Source organism: Poecilia formosa, unplaced genomic scaffold (assembly GCF_000485575.1).
Source record: "Poecilia formosa unplaced genomic scaffold, Poecilia_formosa-5.1.2 Scaffold447, whole genome shotgun sequence".
NCBI lineage: Eukaryota > Metazoa > Chordata > Actinopteri > Cyprinodontiformes > Poeciliidae > Poecilia > Poecilia formosa.
The window spans coordinates 165,250-175,765 of record NW_006800386.1 but is presented as its reverse complement, the minus strand read 5'-3'; the positions used below and the strand labels follow the sequence as shown (position 1 = coordinate 175,765).

General features: G+C 37.9%; 1 protein-coding gene across 1 annotated transcript; it reads right to left on the bottom strand.

The window, feature by feature from the left end:
• On the bottom strand, positions 1-10,154 carry LOC103155778 (transient receptor potential cation channel subfamily M member 2-like). Its single transcript, XM_016663810.1, has 12 exons — positions 9,804-10,154; positions 8,388-8,519; positions 8,173-8,302; positions 7,961-8,106; positions 7,304-7,416; positions 7,090-7,191; positions 6,693-6,906; positions 1,473-1,591; positions 1,239-1,371; positions 718-889; positions 433-613; positions 1-356 (listed from the first exon to the last, which is right to left on the bottom strand). The coding sequence occupies exons 1-12, from the start codon at positions 10,152-10,154 to the stop codon at positions 140-142; spliced, it is 2,010 nt and encodes a 669-aa protein (XP_016519296.1). The 3' UTR covers positions 1-139.
• Positions 10,155-10,516: the final 362 nt, after the last annotated feature.

The window sequence follows — 10,516 nt, the reverse complement described above, 5'->3', positions numbered from 1 at the left end:
TGCGGTGTGAGAGAGAAATTCAGATGATTTCTCTCTCAGAAACAGTTTTCACAATACAATAGAAGGTGATGATTATCAAAAGCAATGGATTTGAGATCACCTCTTGTTAACATCACACATAAAAAAAATCACAGACTTATTAGACCTTACTGAACTCAGTCTGTGTGTCAGATGGAGTTCTGACAGACAGAAAAATATTCTTCCACTGGTTCACAGGTTTGAAGAGGATGCTGAGATGACTGATGATGATGAAAGGAGGCGGTGGGGCTGGGCGGCTGTAGAACTCCTTAATCAGCTGATATCTTTGAAACTTCCAGATCTTGTCTGTGTTGTCATGGACTTCGTGGAATGTGTAGCTGTGCAGATAAAAGATTAACAGATTTATTATGGTGAAAACCAAAACTGGACAAAGGTGTGGTGCTAAGGACTCACTCAAAGATGGCTATGAGAAGGTTGAGGAGCAATATGTTGGCAAAGAGCAAGTAAACACAAAGCATGATAATGGTGAGCCACTCAGGGAATGCCGGCATTTCTTTTTCGTTCAGCACAGGACACTTGGGCTTCATGGGATCTGTACCATTTATGCTGCATGAATTTATATCAAATCCAGCATCTGCAGGAGACAAAACACTGAAACTAGAACATGCAGCATCACCAAGAAAAGTAGCCTTACATGCACACAGATAATGCTTTTTCTCACATAATAAACTGACTCACTGTCAATATTTTCTGGGAAACTTCCAAATATAATGAGATACGGCTCGTAAATAGCCCCACGGACAATCCAGTCCATCCGACGGTCATTATGGATGAGGATGCCTTGTTTGGCTACACCGTACGCCACAACCCAGATGCTCAGGAGAAACATGAAGAAGAAAATATCCTTCATCTGGAGAACAAAATTATATCAGTTAAAGGCCAGAAAACTGAAAAATAAAATTGCCAATAAATATCCCACTTTTAATGAAAATAGTTTTTAAGAAAACCTAACTTTGAAAACATAATGCAGAATAAAGTTTTGAAAGGCAGATACAAGAAAATCATAATATTTGACTACCCTGCTGAGAGAAAAACAAGTTTAAAAACCAGAGGTTCATATAAGTGTCATAAAGTGCATCGTTCTACTGTTGTTTCAACATTATATCAGGTTATGCTTATATTATCGTAAGAATACATAAAGACATATACACTCTCTATCTTCTATGAGTTAGTGACAAACAATGGAAATAGATCTTCACCATCTTCTTGACTATGATGATTTTAGGTCCCAATGTTTGATTGATGGTGAAGATCGCCATGAGGCGGAGGCAGAAGACCACAAAGTCGATGCACAGGATGATTTTACCTGGGTAGAACAACTTGGTTGTCAGCCTGAAGTAAAACAAATAATAATAATAATAATAAGTTGGTGAGTTACAGATTACTGAGTGGCTTGAAATACTTTCCATGTCTCTCTGAAAGACATAAGGTACCTGAATCCAAATCCTAGAAAGAACAGCAGGATGGAGATGACATCCAAAATGTTCCACAGCTCTTTAACGTACACCTTGGCTTTCTCATAAAATCCACAATGATCAGGGTCATGCAACAGCTGAGATAGAAAAAAAGAATTTAAACTGACGTGTCAGAAATTTACTGTCATCAGATATTTATAGGGAAGGTTAAATTTGATCACTAACCTCCACAGTTTAAATATTGGTACAGTTAAAAGTAACATAGTTATGCAGCACCCTCAACAACTACATGTGCAAGCCTGGTAAATATGTGTGAAAAGCATGGAAATAAACATGTATTAATTTAGAAAAATAATAACTGAATTGAATAACATTTATTCAGAAGGGGGGCTGTTAAGAAATAGTTCTTGTCAAAATCACCAGCACCTCACTTACAGGGACCCTTGCAGAAACAAATTAGGACCACCCTCTTTTGTCTATAGAGCTTCGGAGCGTGACGTCACCGATCTAGTCGGAGGGGTATCAGCGCCATCTTTGGTGTCCATAAGCATAACCGACAAAAACAACAGTCTCGCAGATTTTTTTTAATCCAAGTTACTTAAAATAATTTAGCTATGGTACGAACTTGCTGTGTTATTGTCTGTAATGTCCGGTCACACGACTGAAACGGTAAAAAGATGGAAAACGGACTTTCGTTTCACTATTTTCCTGCTTGGAAACAACGCGAGGAGGCTAAGCTAACGGAGCTAACGAAAAGAAGACAAATGTCCTGCTATCAGCGGTGAGACGTCCTGATATTACCTTCTCCAACATCCCCAGTTACCTAGGAGTTTGCTCCAGACATTTCCATTCTGGTGAGTGTCTAAATTCGCTTTGTTGGTGTTGTCATAATTTTTTGCTATCATTTTGTCCGAGTGTACTCATGCTCAGTTTCTGTTGAATTCATTTAAGTGGGTCAACCTTGTATAGGTCGGGCTTATAGAGCTTTGGAGCTGAAGTCACAGCGTATGACGTTTACGACGCTCGGCGCCCTTTTTGGTTGGTGATGGGCAAATGAAGCCTCATGAAGCAATGAAGCTTTCCAACCCTTTGCTTTGCAAAAAGGTTCATTACTCGATGCTTCATTCATCACTCACTAGTAACATCTGCTGGTGAAACTGTAACAGCCTTGTCACTCAGTTGGATCATACTTCCAAAAATTACTGAATGCAATATTGTCACAAAGTTTTCATCAAACTCACGTTTAGTAACAAGAGAATCAATGAAACCATATTTAATTGTCATATGTTTTTTAAAATGATTTGTCGCCAATCTAATCCTGGAACGTCAGTGGTTGTGTTGGGTTTTCTTTTATGTCATAGGCGGATTTGACAATAAAGACATTTGATGTTTTAGTGTCTTGGGAATGCAGTGCTTGATGGAGCATTTGCTTTTTCTTGGATTTCTAATTGGTTCTGATCCCTTATGTTTTGCTACATGTTGAATTTTAGTTCTGCAACGGCATTAAATCTGTTTCTGTTGTGCAAGACTGATATATCTTTGCTAATCAGACTACAAATAATAGTGGAACTATCCAGAAGGTGAGAAATTGGGAAGTGGAGGGGTTAATTATTGTTATCTAAGAAGAATTTCATTGTGAGCGATAATCTCAAAGAATTACCAGATGTCAGATTTTCCTCTTGCTGGCTCCATTTCAGACAATCAATCAAGGTTATTTGTGTAGCAGGTTTCAGTAACAATGCAGTTCAAAGATATTTACATCATAAAATCACAAAAATATAAAGTCATAAAAAAACATAATCTACAATTGAGAAAACCAGTAACAAACATTACATTTTGATGAGTGCCATCATCAATACACATCAAATATGTTGGTCAATGTTCATTTTATTTTGGCCACTGAAGACAAATATTCTCCTCTGATGAGCGACCAAATGGACAACAATCCATGAAGCAGCATGCCTCATCGCGCTTTTATTTTGAAAACTGACACGCAAAATGAAGCAGTCATGTGATCCAGGTAACGCGAGGCATCGTTTGTTGCCGGTCACGTGGTTTTCAGCAAGACAACACAAGCCTCGAAGCGGGCTTCATCGGACACGCCCCCTTTTTACTCGGTACAAGCCTCGAAGCCTGGCTTCAGATAGCCCATCACTATTTTTGGTGTCCACAGACCAAATCAAACTAGTCAGAACACCGGTGTTTTTATTGTGTTACCGACCGCAGTGAAGTTGTTTTCAAGTTGGATACTGGATATTCGCGCTCCGCGGAGTAAAGGGCGATCGGTTGATCCGATTTATGAACGCTAATTTCGGCCAGGTGTTCTTTACTGGTCCCTCCTCAAGCGCTCGGAGTTTCACAGAGGGACCGTCAATTTCCGAACACTCCTGTAAATAAATGCTTTGTCTTGTGACCAACTGATACAAAAAAAAAGTGGTCATTCATGCTATTACACGAGCCACACTATCCTCTATTAAAATTTTAAGTCATATTCAATAATTTAAATAAATTTAACATTAAATGTTTTCTTCAGTAGCTTCCAAATCATGTGCCATTAACTCAATCTGTGTGAAATTGTTCTACTAGACTGTATTGATGAGGCACACTCACCTTGATTACATTTTAACACTTTTTATATATATTTTTAGCTATTTCTGTACTCAAGGAGCTTTTTCAGTCCTAGTAGTGGGATAATGGCCTAAATGAGAAGAAGAGTGATAGCAGGTGTGAGTAATTTGGCACAGGAGCTGGCTAAGGGCTGGGGAGAAGGTGGCACAGGGAAACTAAGGAGATCTGCTGGGAACACAAACGGGAGGAAACAGGGAACTGAAAAATACTTCTAATATAAAAGACACTAAGAGTAAAGAAAACCTGATGAACTAGGAGAGAAAGAAGAGGAAAAAGCTCCTCTTTTTCAGTCATAGAAAAGAGGAAAAAGCTCCTCTTTTTCAGTCACAACTCGCCAGTCCAACTTGTTATCCTGCTCACCACGTTGCCAGTTGTTACCTTTGTTATCCCTCATGTCTCCTGTTTCATTGTATTTTGGATTTCCTTATTTTCCCTGGATTTTCGATTTAGTTCGTTTATTTTGTTCATTACAATAATATCCCCATAAAGTATGTCTACTGCCTGCTGTGTTTGTGTCCACCACTACATCATGACACAAACCAGATGAAAGAGCCCATCTTTATACATTTAATGTGTAATTAAACAATAAAGGTGACAAATTTTATGAAATAGAGATAATACTTTTATAAATATTTGTTGTATTTAACATATTCTAGGTAAGTGAACATGTAATGAAATAGATCCTCTCCTAGAATTTTATGCAATTGAACATTACGGGTAACAAGTGATAATCATCTGAGGCAATACTTATTTTTTAAAATATAATTTTGGTTAAAAAATAAAAAAGGGGGCCAAAATGGAATAAAAATATGCCTAATCTATATAGTTTAGTAGAATAATTTCACACAGATTTTGAGTCACATGACCTAGTAGCTATTTAAGAAAAATACAACATTTTGACTACAGAAATAGCTAAAAAAAATATATAAAAAGTGTTAAAATGTAATCAAGGTGAGTGTGCCTCATCAATACAGTCTAGTAGAACAATTGCACACAGATTTAGTTAATGGCACATGATTTGGAAGCTACTGAAGAAAACATTTAATATTAAAATTATTTAAATTATTGAATATGACTTAAAATTTTCATAGAGGATGGTGTGCCTCGTTTAATAGCATAAATGACCATTTTTTGTATCAGTTGGTCACAAAACAAAGCATTTATTTAAAGGAGTGTTCGGAAATTGACGGTCCCTATGTGAAACTCTGAGCGCTAGAGGAGGGACCAGTAAAGAACAACTGGACGAAATTAGCGTTCATAAATCGGATCAACCTTGAGCTGACCGTCCCTTACTCCACGGAGCGCGAATATCCAGTATCCAACTTGAAAACAACTTCACTGCGGTCAGTAATACAATGAAAACACCGGTGTTCTGACTTGTTTGTTTTGGTCTGTGGACACCAAAAATGGCGCCGAGCGACATAAATGTCATACGCTGTGACGTCAGCTCCAAAGCTCTATTGGACAACATTTACACACATGAACAAAATTGTTGGAACCCCTCTGTTAATAAATAAAATTTCCAGGTTTTTTTTGTAACTTTCAAAAGTTTACATACATTTGGTCAGTATCAGAAATAACTGTTTTTATGACTTGGGTCAAACCTTTCGGCTTGGACACGCATCTCTGAATGTATTTTAAGATTACTCCTTAAAAAACACAGCTTTCTTGTTGTCTTGATGGGACAGTCAAAAGAAATCAGCTAAGATATCAGAAACAGAATTGCGAAGCTGTACAAGTCTGGTTCATCTTTGGGAACAATTTACAGACTCTTGAAGGTACCACATTCATCTGTTCAAATAATTATATGCAAGTATAGCCATGATGGGAATGTCTAACCATCATATTGTTCAGAAAGGAGACGGGTTCTGTGTCCCAGAGATTAATATATTTTGGTCCAAAGTGTGCAAATTTACCTCGGAACAAGAGCCAAAAGTCTAGTGTAGACACTAGCTGAAGCAGATAAGACAATGTTATTATCCACAGTCAAATTGGGAAAAGCTTGGACTCAAATTGGTCTTCCAAATGGACAATAATCCTAATCATACAGCCGAAGTGGTTATAATGAGACTAAAGAACAATAAAGTCATTGTTTTGGTGTGGCCATCACAAAGCCCTGATCTCAGTCCTATGAAGAAGCTGTGGGAAGATCAGAAAAAATATGTGCGAGTGAGGTGGTCTACAAAATGGACTCAGTTGCAAAAGTTCTGTCATAAGGAATGAGCCAGAAGTCCAGCAAACCTTTGGTAGAATTTTGTGGAAGAAAACCCAAGAAGTTTAATCTAGTTATACATTTTAAAAGTTATCTCTGATACTGACCAAATGTGCATAAACTTCTGAATTTGAGGTTTAAAAAATCTCCAAACTCTTGCAAAGTTTTCTGGTGTTTAACAAATCAAAATAATTTTGGTAATTCTATCTAAGCTAAAACAAGAAAAGTTTGGTCTGACTTAGGTTCAGAATGTGAGAAAAAAAATTTATATGTTTACATTTAGTCGATGTAAATATCTGATTTCAACTGCACAAGCCTGGTAAAGATGATTGGAAATACATGTGGTTAAGTACTATTAAACATGGAAGCTGCAGCATGTTTATAAATGAGAGTCTCACCTGTCTGATCTCCTCACACACCAGAGTGAACAGCCAGCTGTAGAGCAGCTGCTCTCCTACAGATGGAGTTCTTTGGAAGTCGACCATCAGGACCACAGCAAACAGGGACAGGAAGGCAAAGTACGAGATGATGTTTCCATAAAACTTGACCTGAGGAGCGCAGTACAGTCCAACCAGTCTGGACCAGCAGTTCAGAGGCTCCACATTCGGCTCTCTGTGGGCAGAAACATCAGCATCAATGTAACTCTGATCAAAGATTGTTGCTACCAAAAAAAATAAAATAAAATAAAATAATAAAGCTTCACAATTCACAGGGATGTATAAAATAACATAGAAAGAACTAGAAACAAATGTTAAGTAGGTCTTTAATTCAATCAATGACAGGTTGTCCTCTTACGAGTGCTCCGGCTCGTCGTTCGAAGGGCTCTTTGGCTCTTCCTCTCTAGTTTTGTTTTTTTCCTTTTCCTTCTCAGTTTTACTCTGGGTGACTTCATCTCTTCTAAAAAGATTCACAGGAACAACAGAAATGAATGTGGAAAATAATTGTGGAAATTGAGGCTTTACAACTTCCACAGTTTTCACTTACACAATCACTCCCATTAATAATTCACCTGAACGCCAGAAACTTGGTGTAGATCAGAGGGAAGAAGACCATGCAGACCAGCACCCTCCACACAGGATTGTTGACTGAAAGCTCACCACACCAGATCTTGGTAAGAAGATCCTAAAGCACAAGAGTCTTATCAAAAACTTTGAACAATACATGGATATAAGAAGGCAGACTGTTCAACATCACTGTGTGGGTCTGTATCCATGATGTTCATGTAACTTCACTTTATAACTGGTAAGTCTGCAGTCCCATGTTAAAGCAATCTCTGCCCTTTTTCTCACTTTGTAACAATACAGTCAAAAAACCTCAATGTATTTCTTGGGTTTCAACAACTGCAAGTCCTAATGGCAGATGGTACCAGGATTTCTTCCAAGATTTTCATGAATTGTGGTACATCCATATCATCATTAACCTCTTGTCCCTCCACAAAAAAAGAAAAAAACAAAACAAAAAGAAGACAAACCTACACTATAATGTTGTCATTATTGTATTTTTAGGTGAAAATGATGATTTCAGGATGAGGTTCAGAGTTAAGTTTAACACATACCATTTTGCATATAGGCAAGAAGGTTAAATGTTGGTCTCATCTCACTGCATGGTTTATGCAAGATATGCTACATGTCCTGCTTTATAAAATGTAACTAAAAATCTGCTTCACCTGAACACCTGACTGAGCCACAAAATTTTTATCATCGGCCTCCAGCGCCAGCCTCAGACACGTTGTCCTGCCCCAATAGCGTGAAACTCGAACCAGCAGCTTCTGGGCGCGCACCTCATCATTCTTGTAGCACTCGCTGAACACACCTGAAGACACACATGCAAGTCAATAAACCTCTGCCTGTAAAGGTTCTCTTTACCTCTGTCTCATACCAATCGCGCGATCTTCATAGTGACTGGCGAGCTCCAGCATTTCCTGAGAGTCGTCAGCATCGTTTACATCCTGTGCCATTTTCTTCAGGATCTTACTGGCAGCCAGAGCAGCAGATATGCAGTCTCCACACTGAGCACATAGAGAGAAATGCAGAGTTAGACACATAAGCCACTTTGAACACAGTTTCTTTAAACGTGCGGGAGTTTTTAATCACCTGATCCCAGGCGATTTCAGCCAGCTCCTTGTTGTTCTGTACAACTGCCCAAAGGAAAAGGTCTCTGCCTGCAACTCTTTGAGCTTCCCTGAGATCCTTGAACGTTGACAGCACTTTAATTTCCTGAGAACCCTTAAAAAGAGTAAGGGATTGGATTTGTTGGGGTTATATCAACAAGTACACTCTATAAAGCTGAAACAGATTGCGGAGTCAATGATCTCAGGAAAGTCTTTGAAATAAAATAATATTTTAATGAAATACCTAATGAAGACATCTATTAATGACATTTTGAACTAGAAACACTGGAATTAATCCCATGATGCTCCATAAATAAAACAGTTTCTAAATTAATATTTATGAATGCCAATCTTCAGAACTGGATAGTTCATGCCCCTTTCACAGGGGGAGGAGGATATTCATACATTATCCGAATAAATATACTGCTCAAAAAAATAAAGGGAACATTTCACTTTAATTTTGTGTGTAGCTCCAAATCCAGGCCTCCATTGGTTAATAAATTTGATTTCCATTGATGATTTTTGTGTGATTTTGTTGTCAGCACATTCAACTTTGTACAGAACAAAGTATTCAATGAGAATATTTCATTCATTCAGATCTAGGATGTGTTATTTGAGTGTTCCCTTTATTTTTTTGAGCAGTGTATATTTCCCAACCAAAAATTCCTGTATTTGCAAGTGAAGAATGTGTTATTTTTATTTAAACTTTTTCATAATTTTTGACTAAATTTTCTTCTTCCACATCCATCTCAGTCTCCAGACCTAGTAACCTGAATATGCACTGTGCTGTGCCACATGGAGTAGCAGGACACAGTCATAAAATGATGAATTGCAGGATCCAAGTGCAGGAAGGAGGGAGGAGGCAGGCAGGTGAAAGTCAACAGTTTACCTCTTTTTTACTTTACAGACTGTTTTGTTTTTTTGTTGTTTTTTTCAAGCTTAAAATGCCACATTTATGACAGATAAAAATTGTCATAAGAGAAAACATAAGACCATGGTGGACTTAAAAGGAGAATGCTTAAAAAGCAAAACAATGACTGAATGTTTTTCATTTGATTATAGTTGCAGCATTTTTAGGAAAGCATGACATTTAAACATAGAAACAAAAGTGATCATCCTGACATACATCTAATTTAATCTGTAGAAAAACTGTGGTCTAGAGAGAAAATAGTATAGGAAACGTGTAAAAATTAATAATCTAAGATTCACCCTGTATGTAATTACTGCCTGAAATGTTACAGAAAACCAAGTGATATTTTTCTGGCAGAAATGGGTTGTATAAGATATTAACAGTAGAGGTGCCTGTAGATTTGAGTCTGACCATTTTATGAAAAACAATTTCTAATTGTAGGATTTTGTTTTTGCCAACTTAATAAAGTTCAGAATAAAACATACTCACATGCTGACTAGGCTCTACACCCACAGCACACTGTCCTGTATCCTTGAGGGGTTGATGATAGATGCGCTTTGTGAATTTTCCCAGCAGGTGGTGCACTTCATCAGAAACTTTATCCAAGGAAATTTTTTCTCGTGCCTCTTTAATAGCCTCCCTGCTTATTGCCTGCCTCCTGCTACTGCCGGCAAGTTTCATCCTCTTTACCAGCTTTTTCAAGAAAAAGCAATTGGGCAGCTTTTGGTAGAGCTCACAAAGGGTGCTATTGTCCTTGATCAGGAAGTCCTTCAGAATCACACCGTTCTCCAGGAGCAGACTCACAAAATCAGGCTTGTTGTCAACCAGGGCTAAACGCATGGCGTCGTGGAGGTCACTGGACTAAAGAAAGAAAAGAAGAGACTTCTGATGTTGGTGGAAAACCAACCAGTTTGATGTCAATCAAACCCACTATTAGTAAACCAGGAAAAATCTGAAAGTGACAAAGTGTTGCTTCTTGCAAACCCTAAAGTAGCAGTAGATAATTCACTGTTTTTACACAGCACCACAGGTTAAGAAGTCAGTAGTTTTCCAGCAGATTTGGTTTCTTTACAGTTATTTCAGTCTTGCAAAAAAGGGTGAAGTAACAGTTTGAAAGTGTCTGAAAAGAGATTGAAGCAGCACTCATTTCACCCTTCATCCTCTCTAGTCAAACAAACATACAGTTGAAACCAGATGTTTAC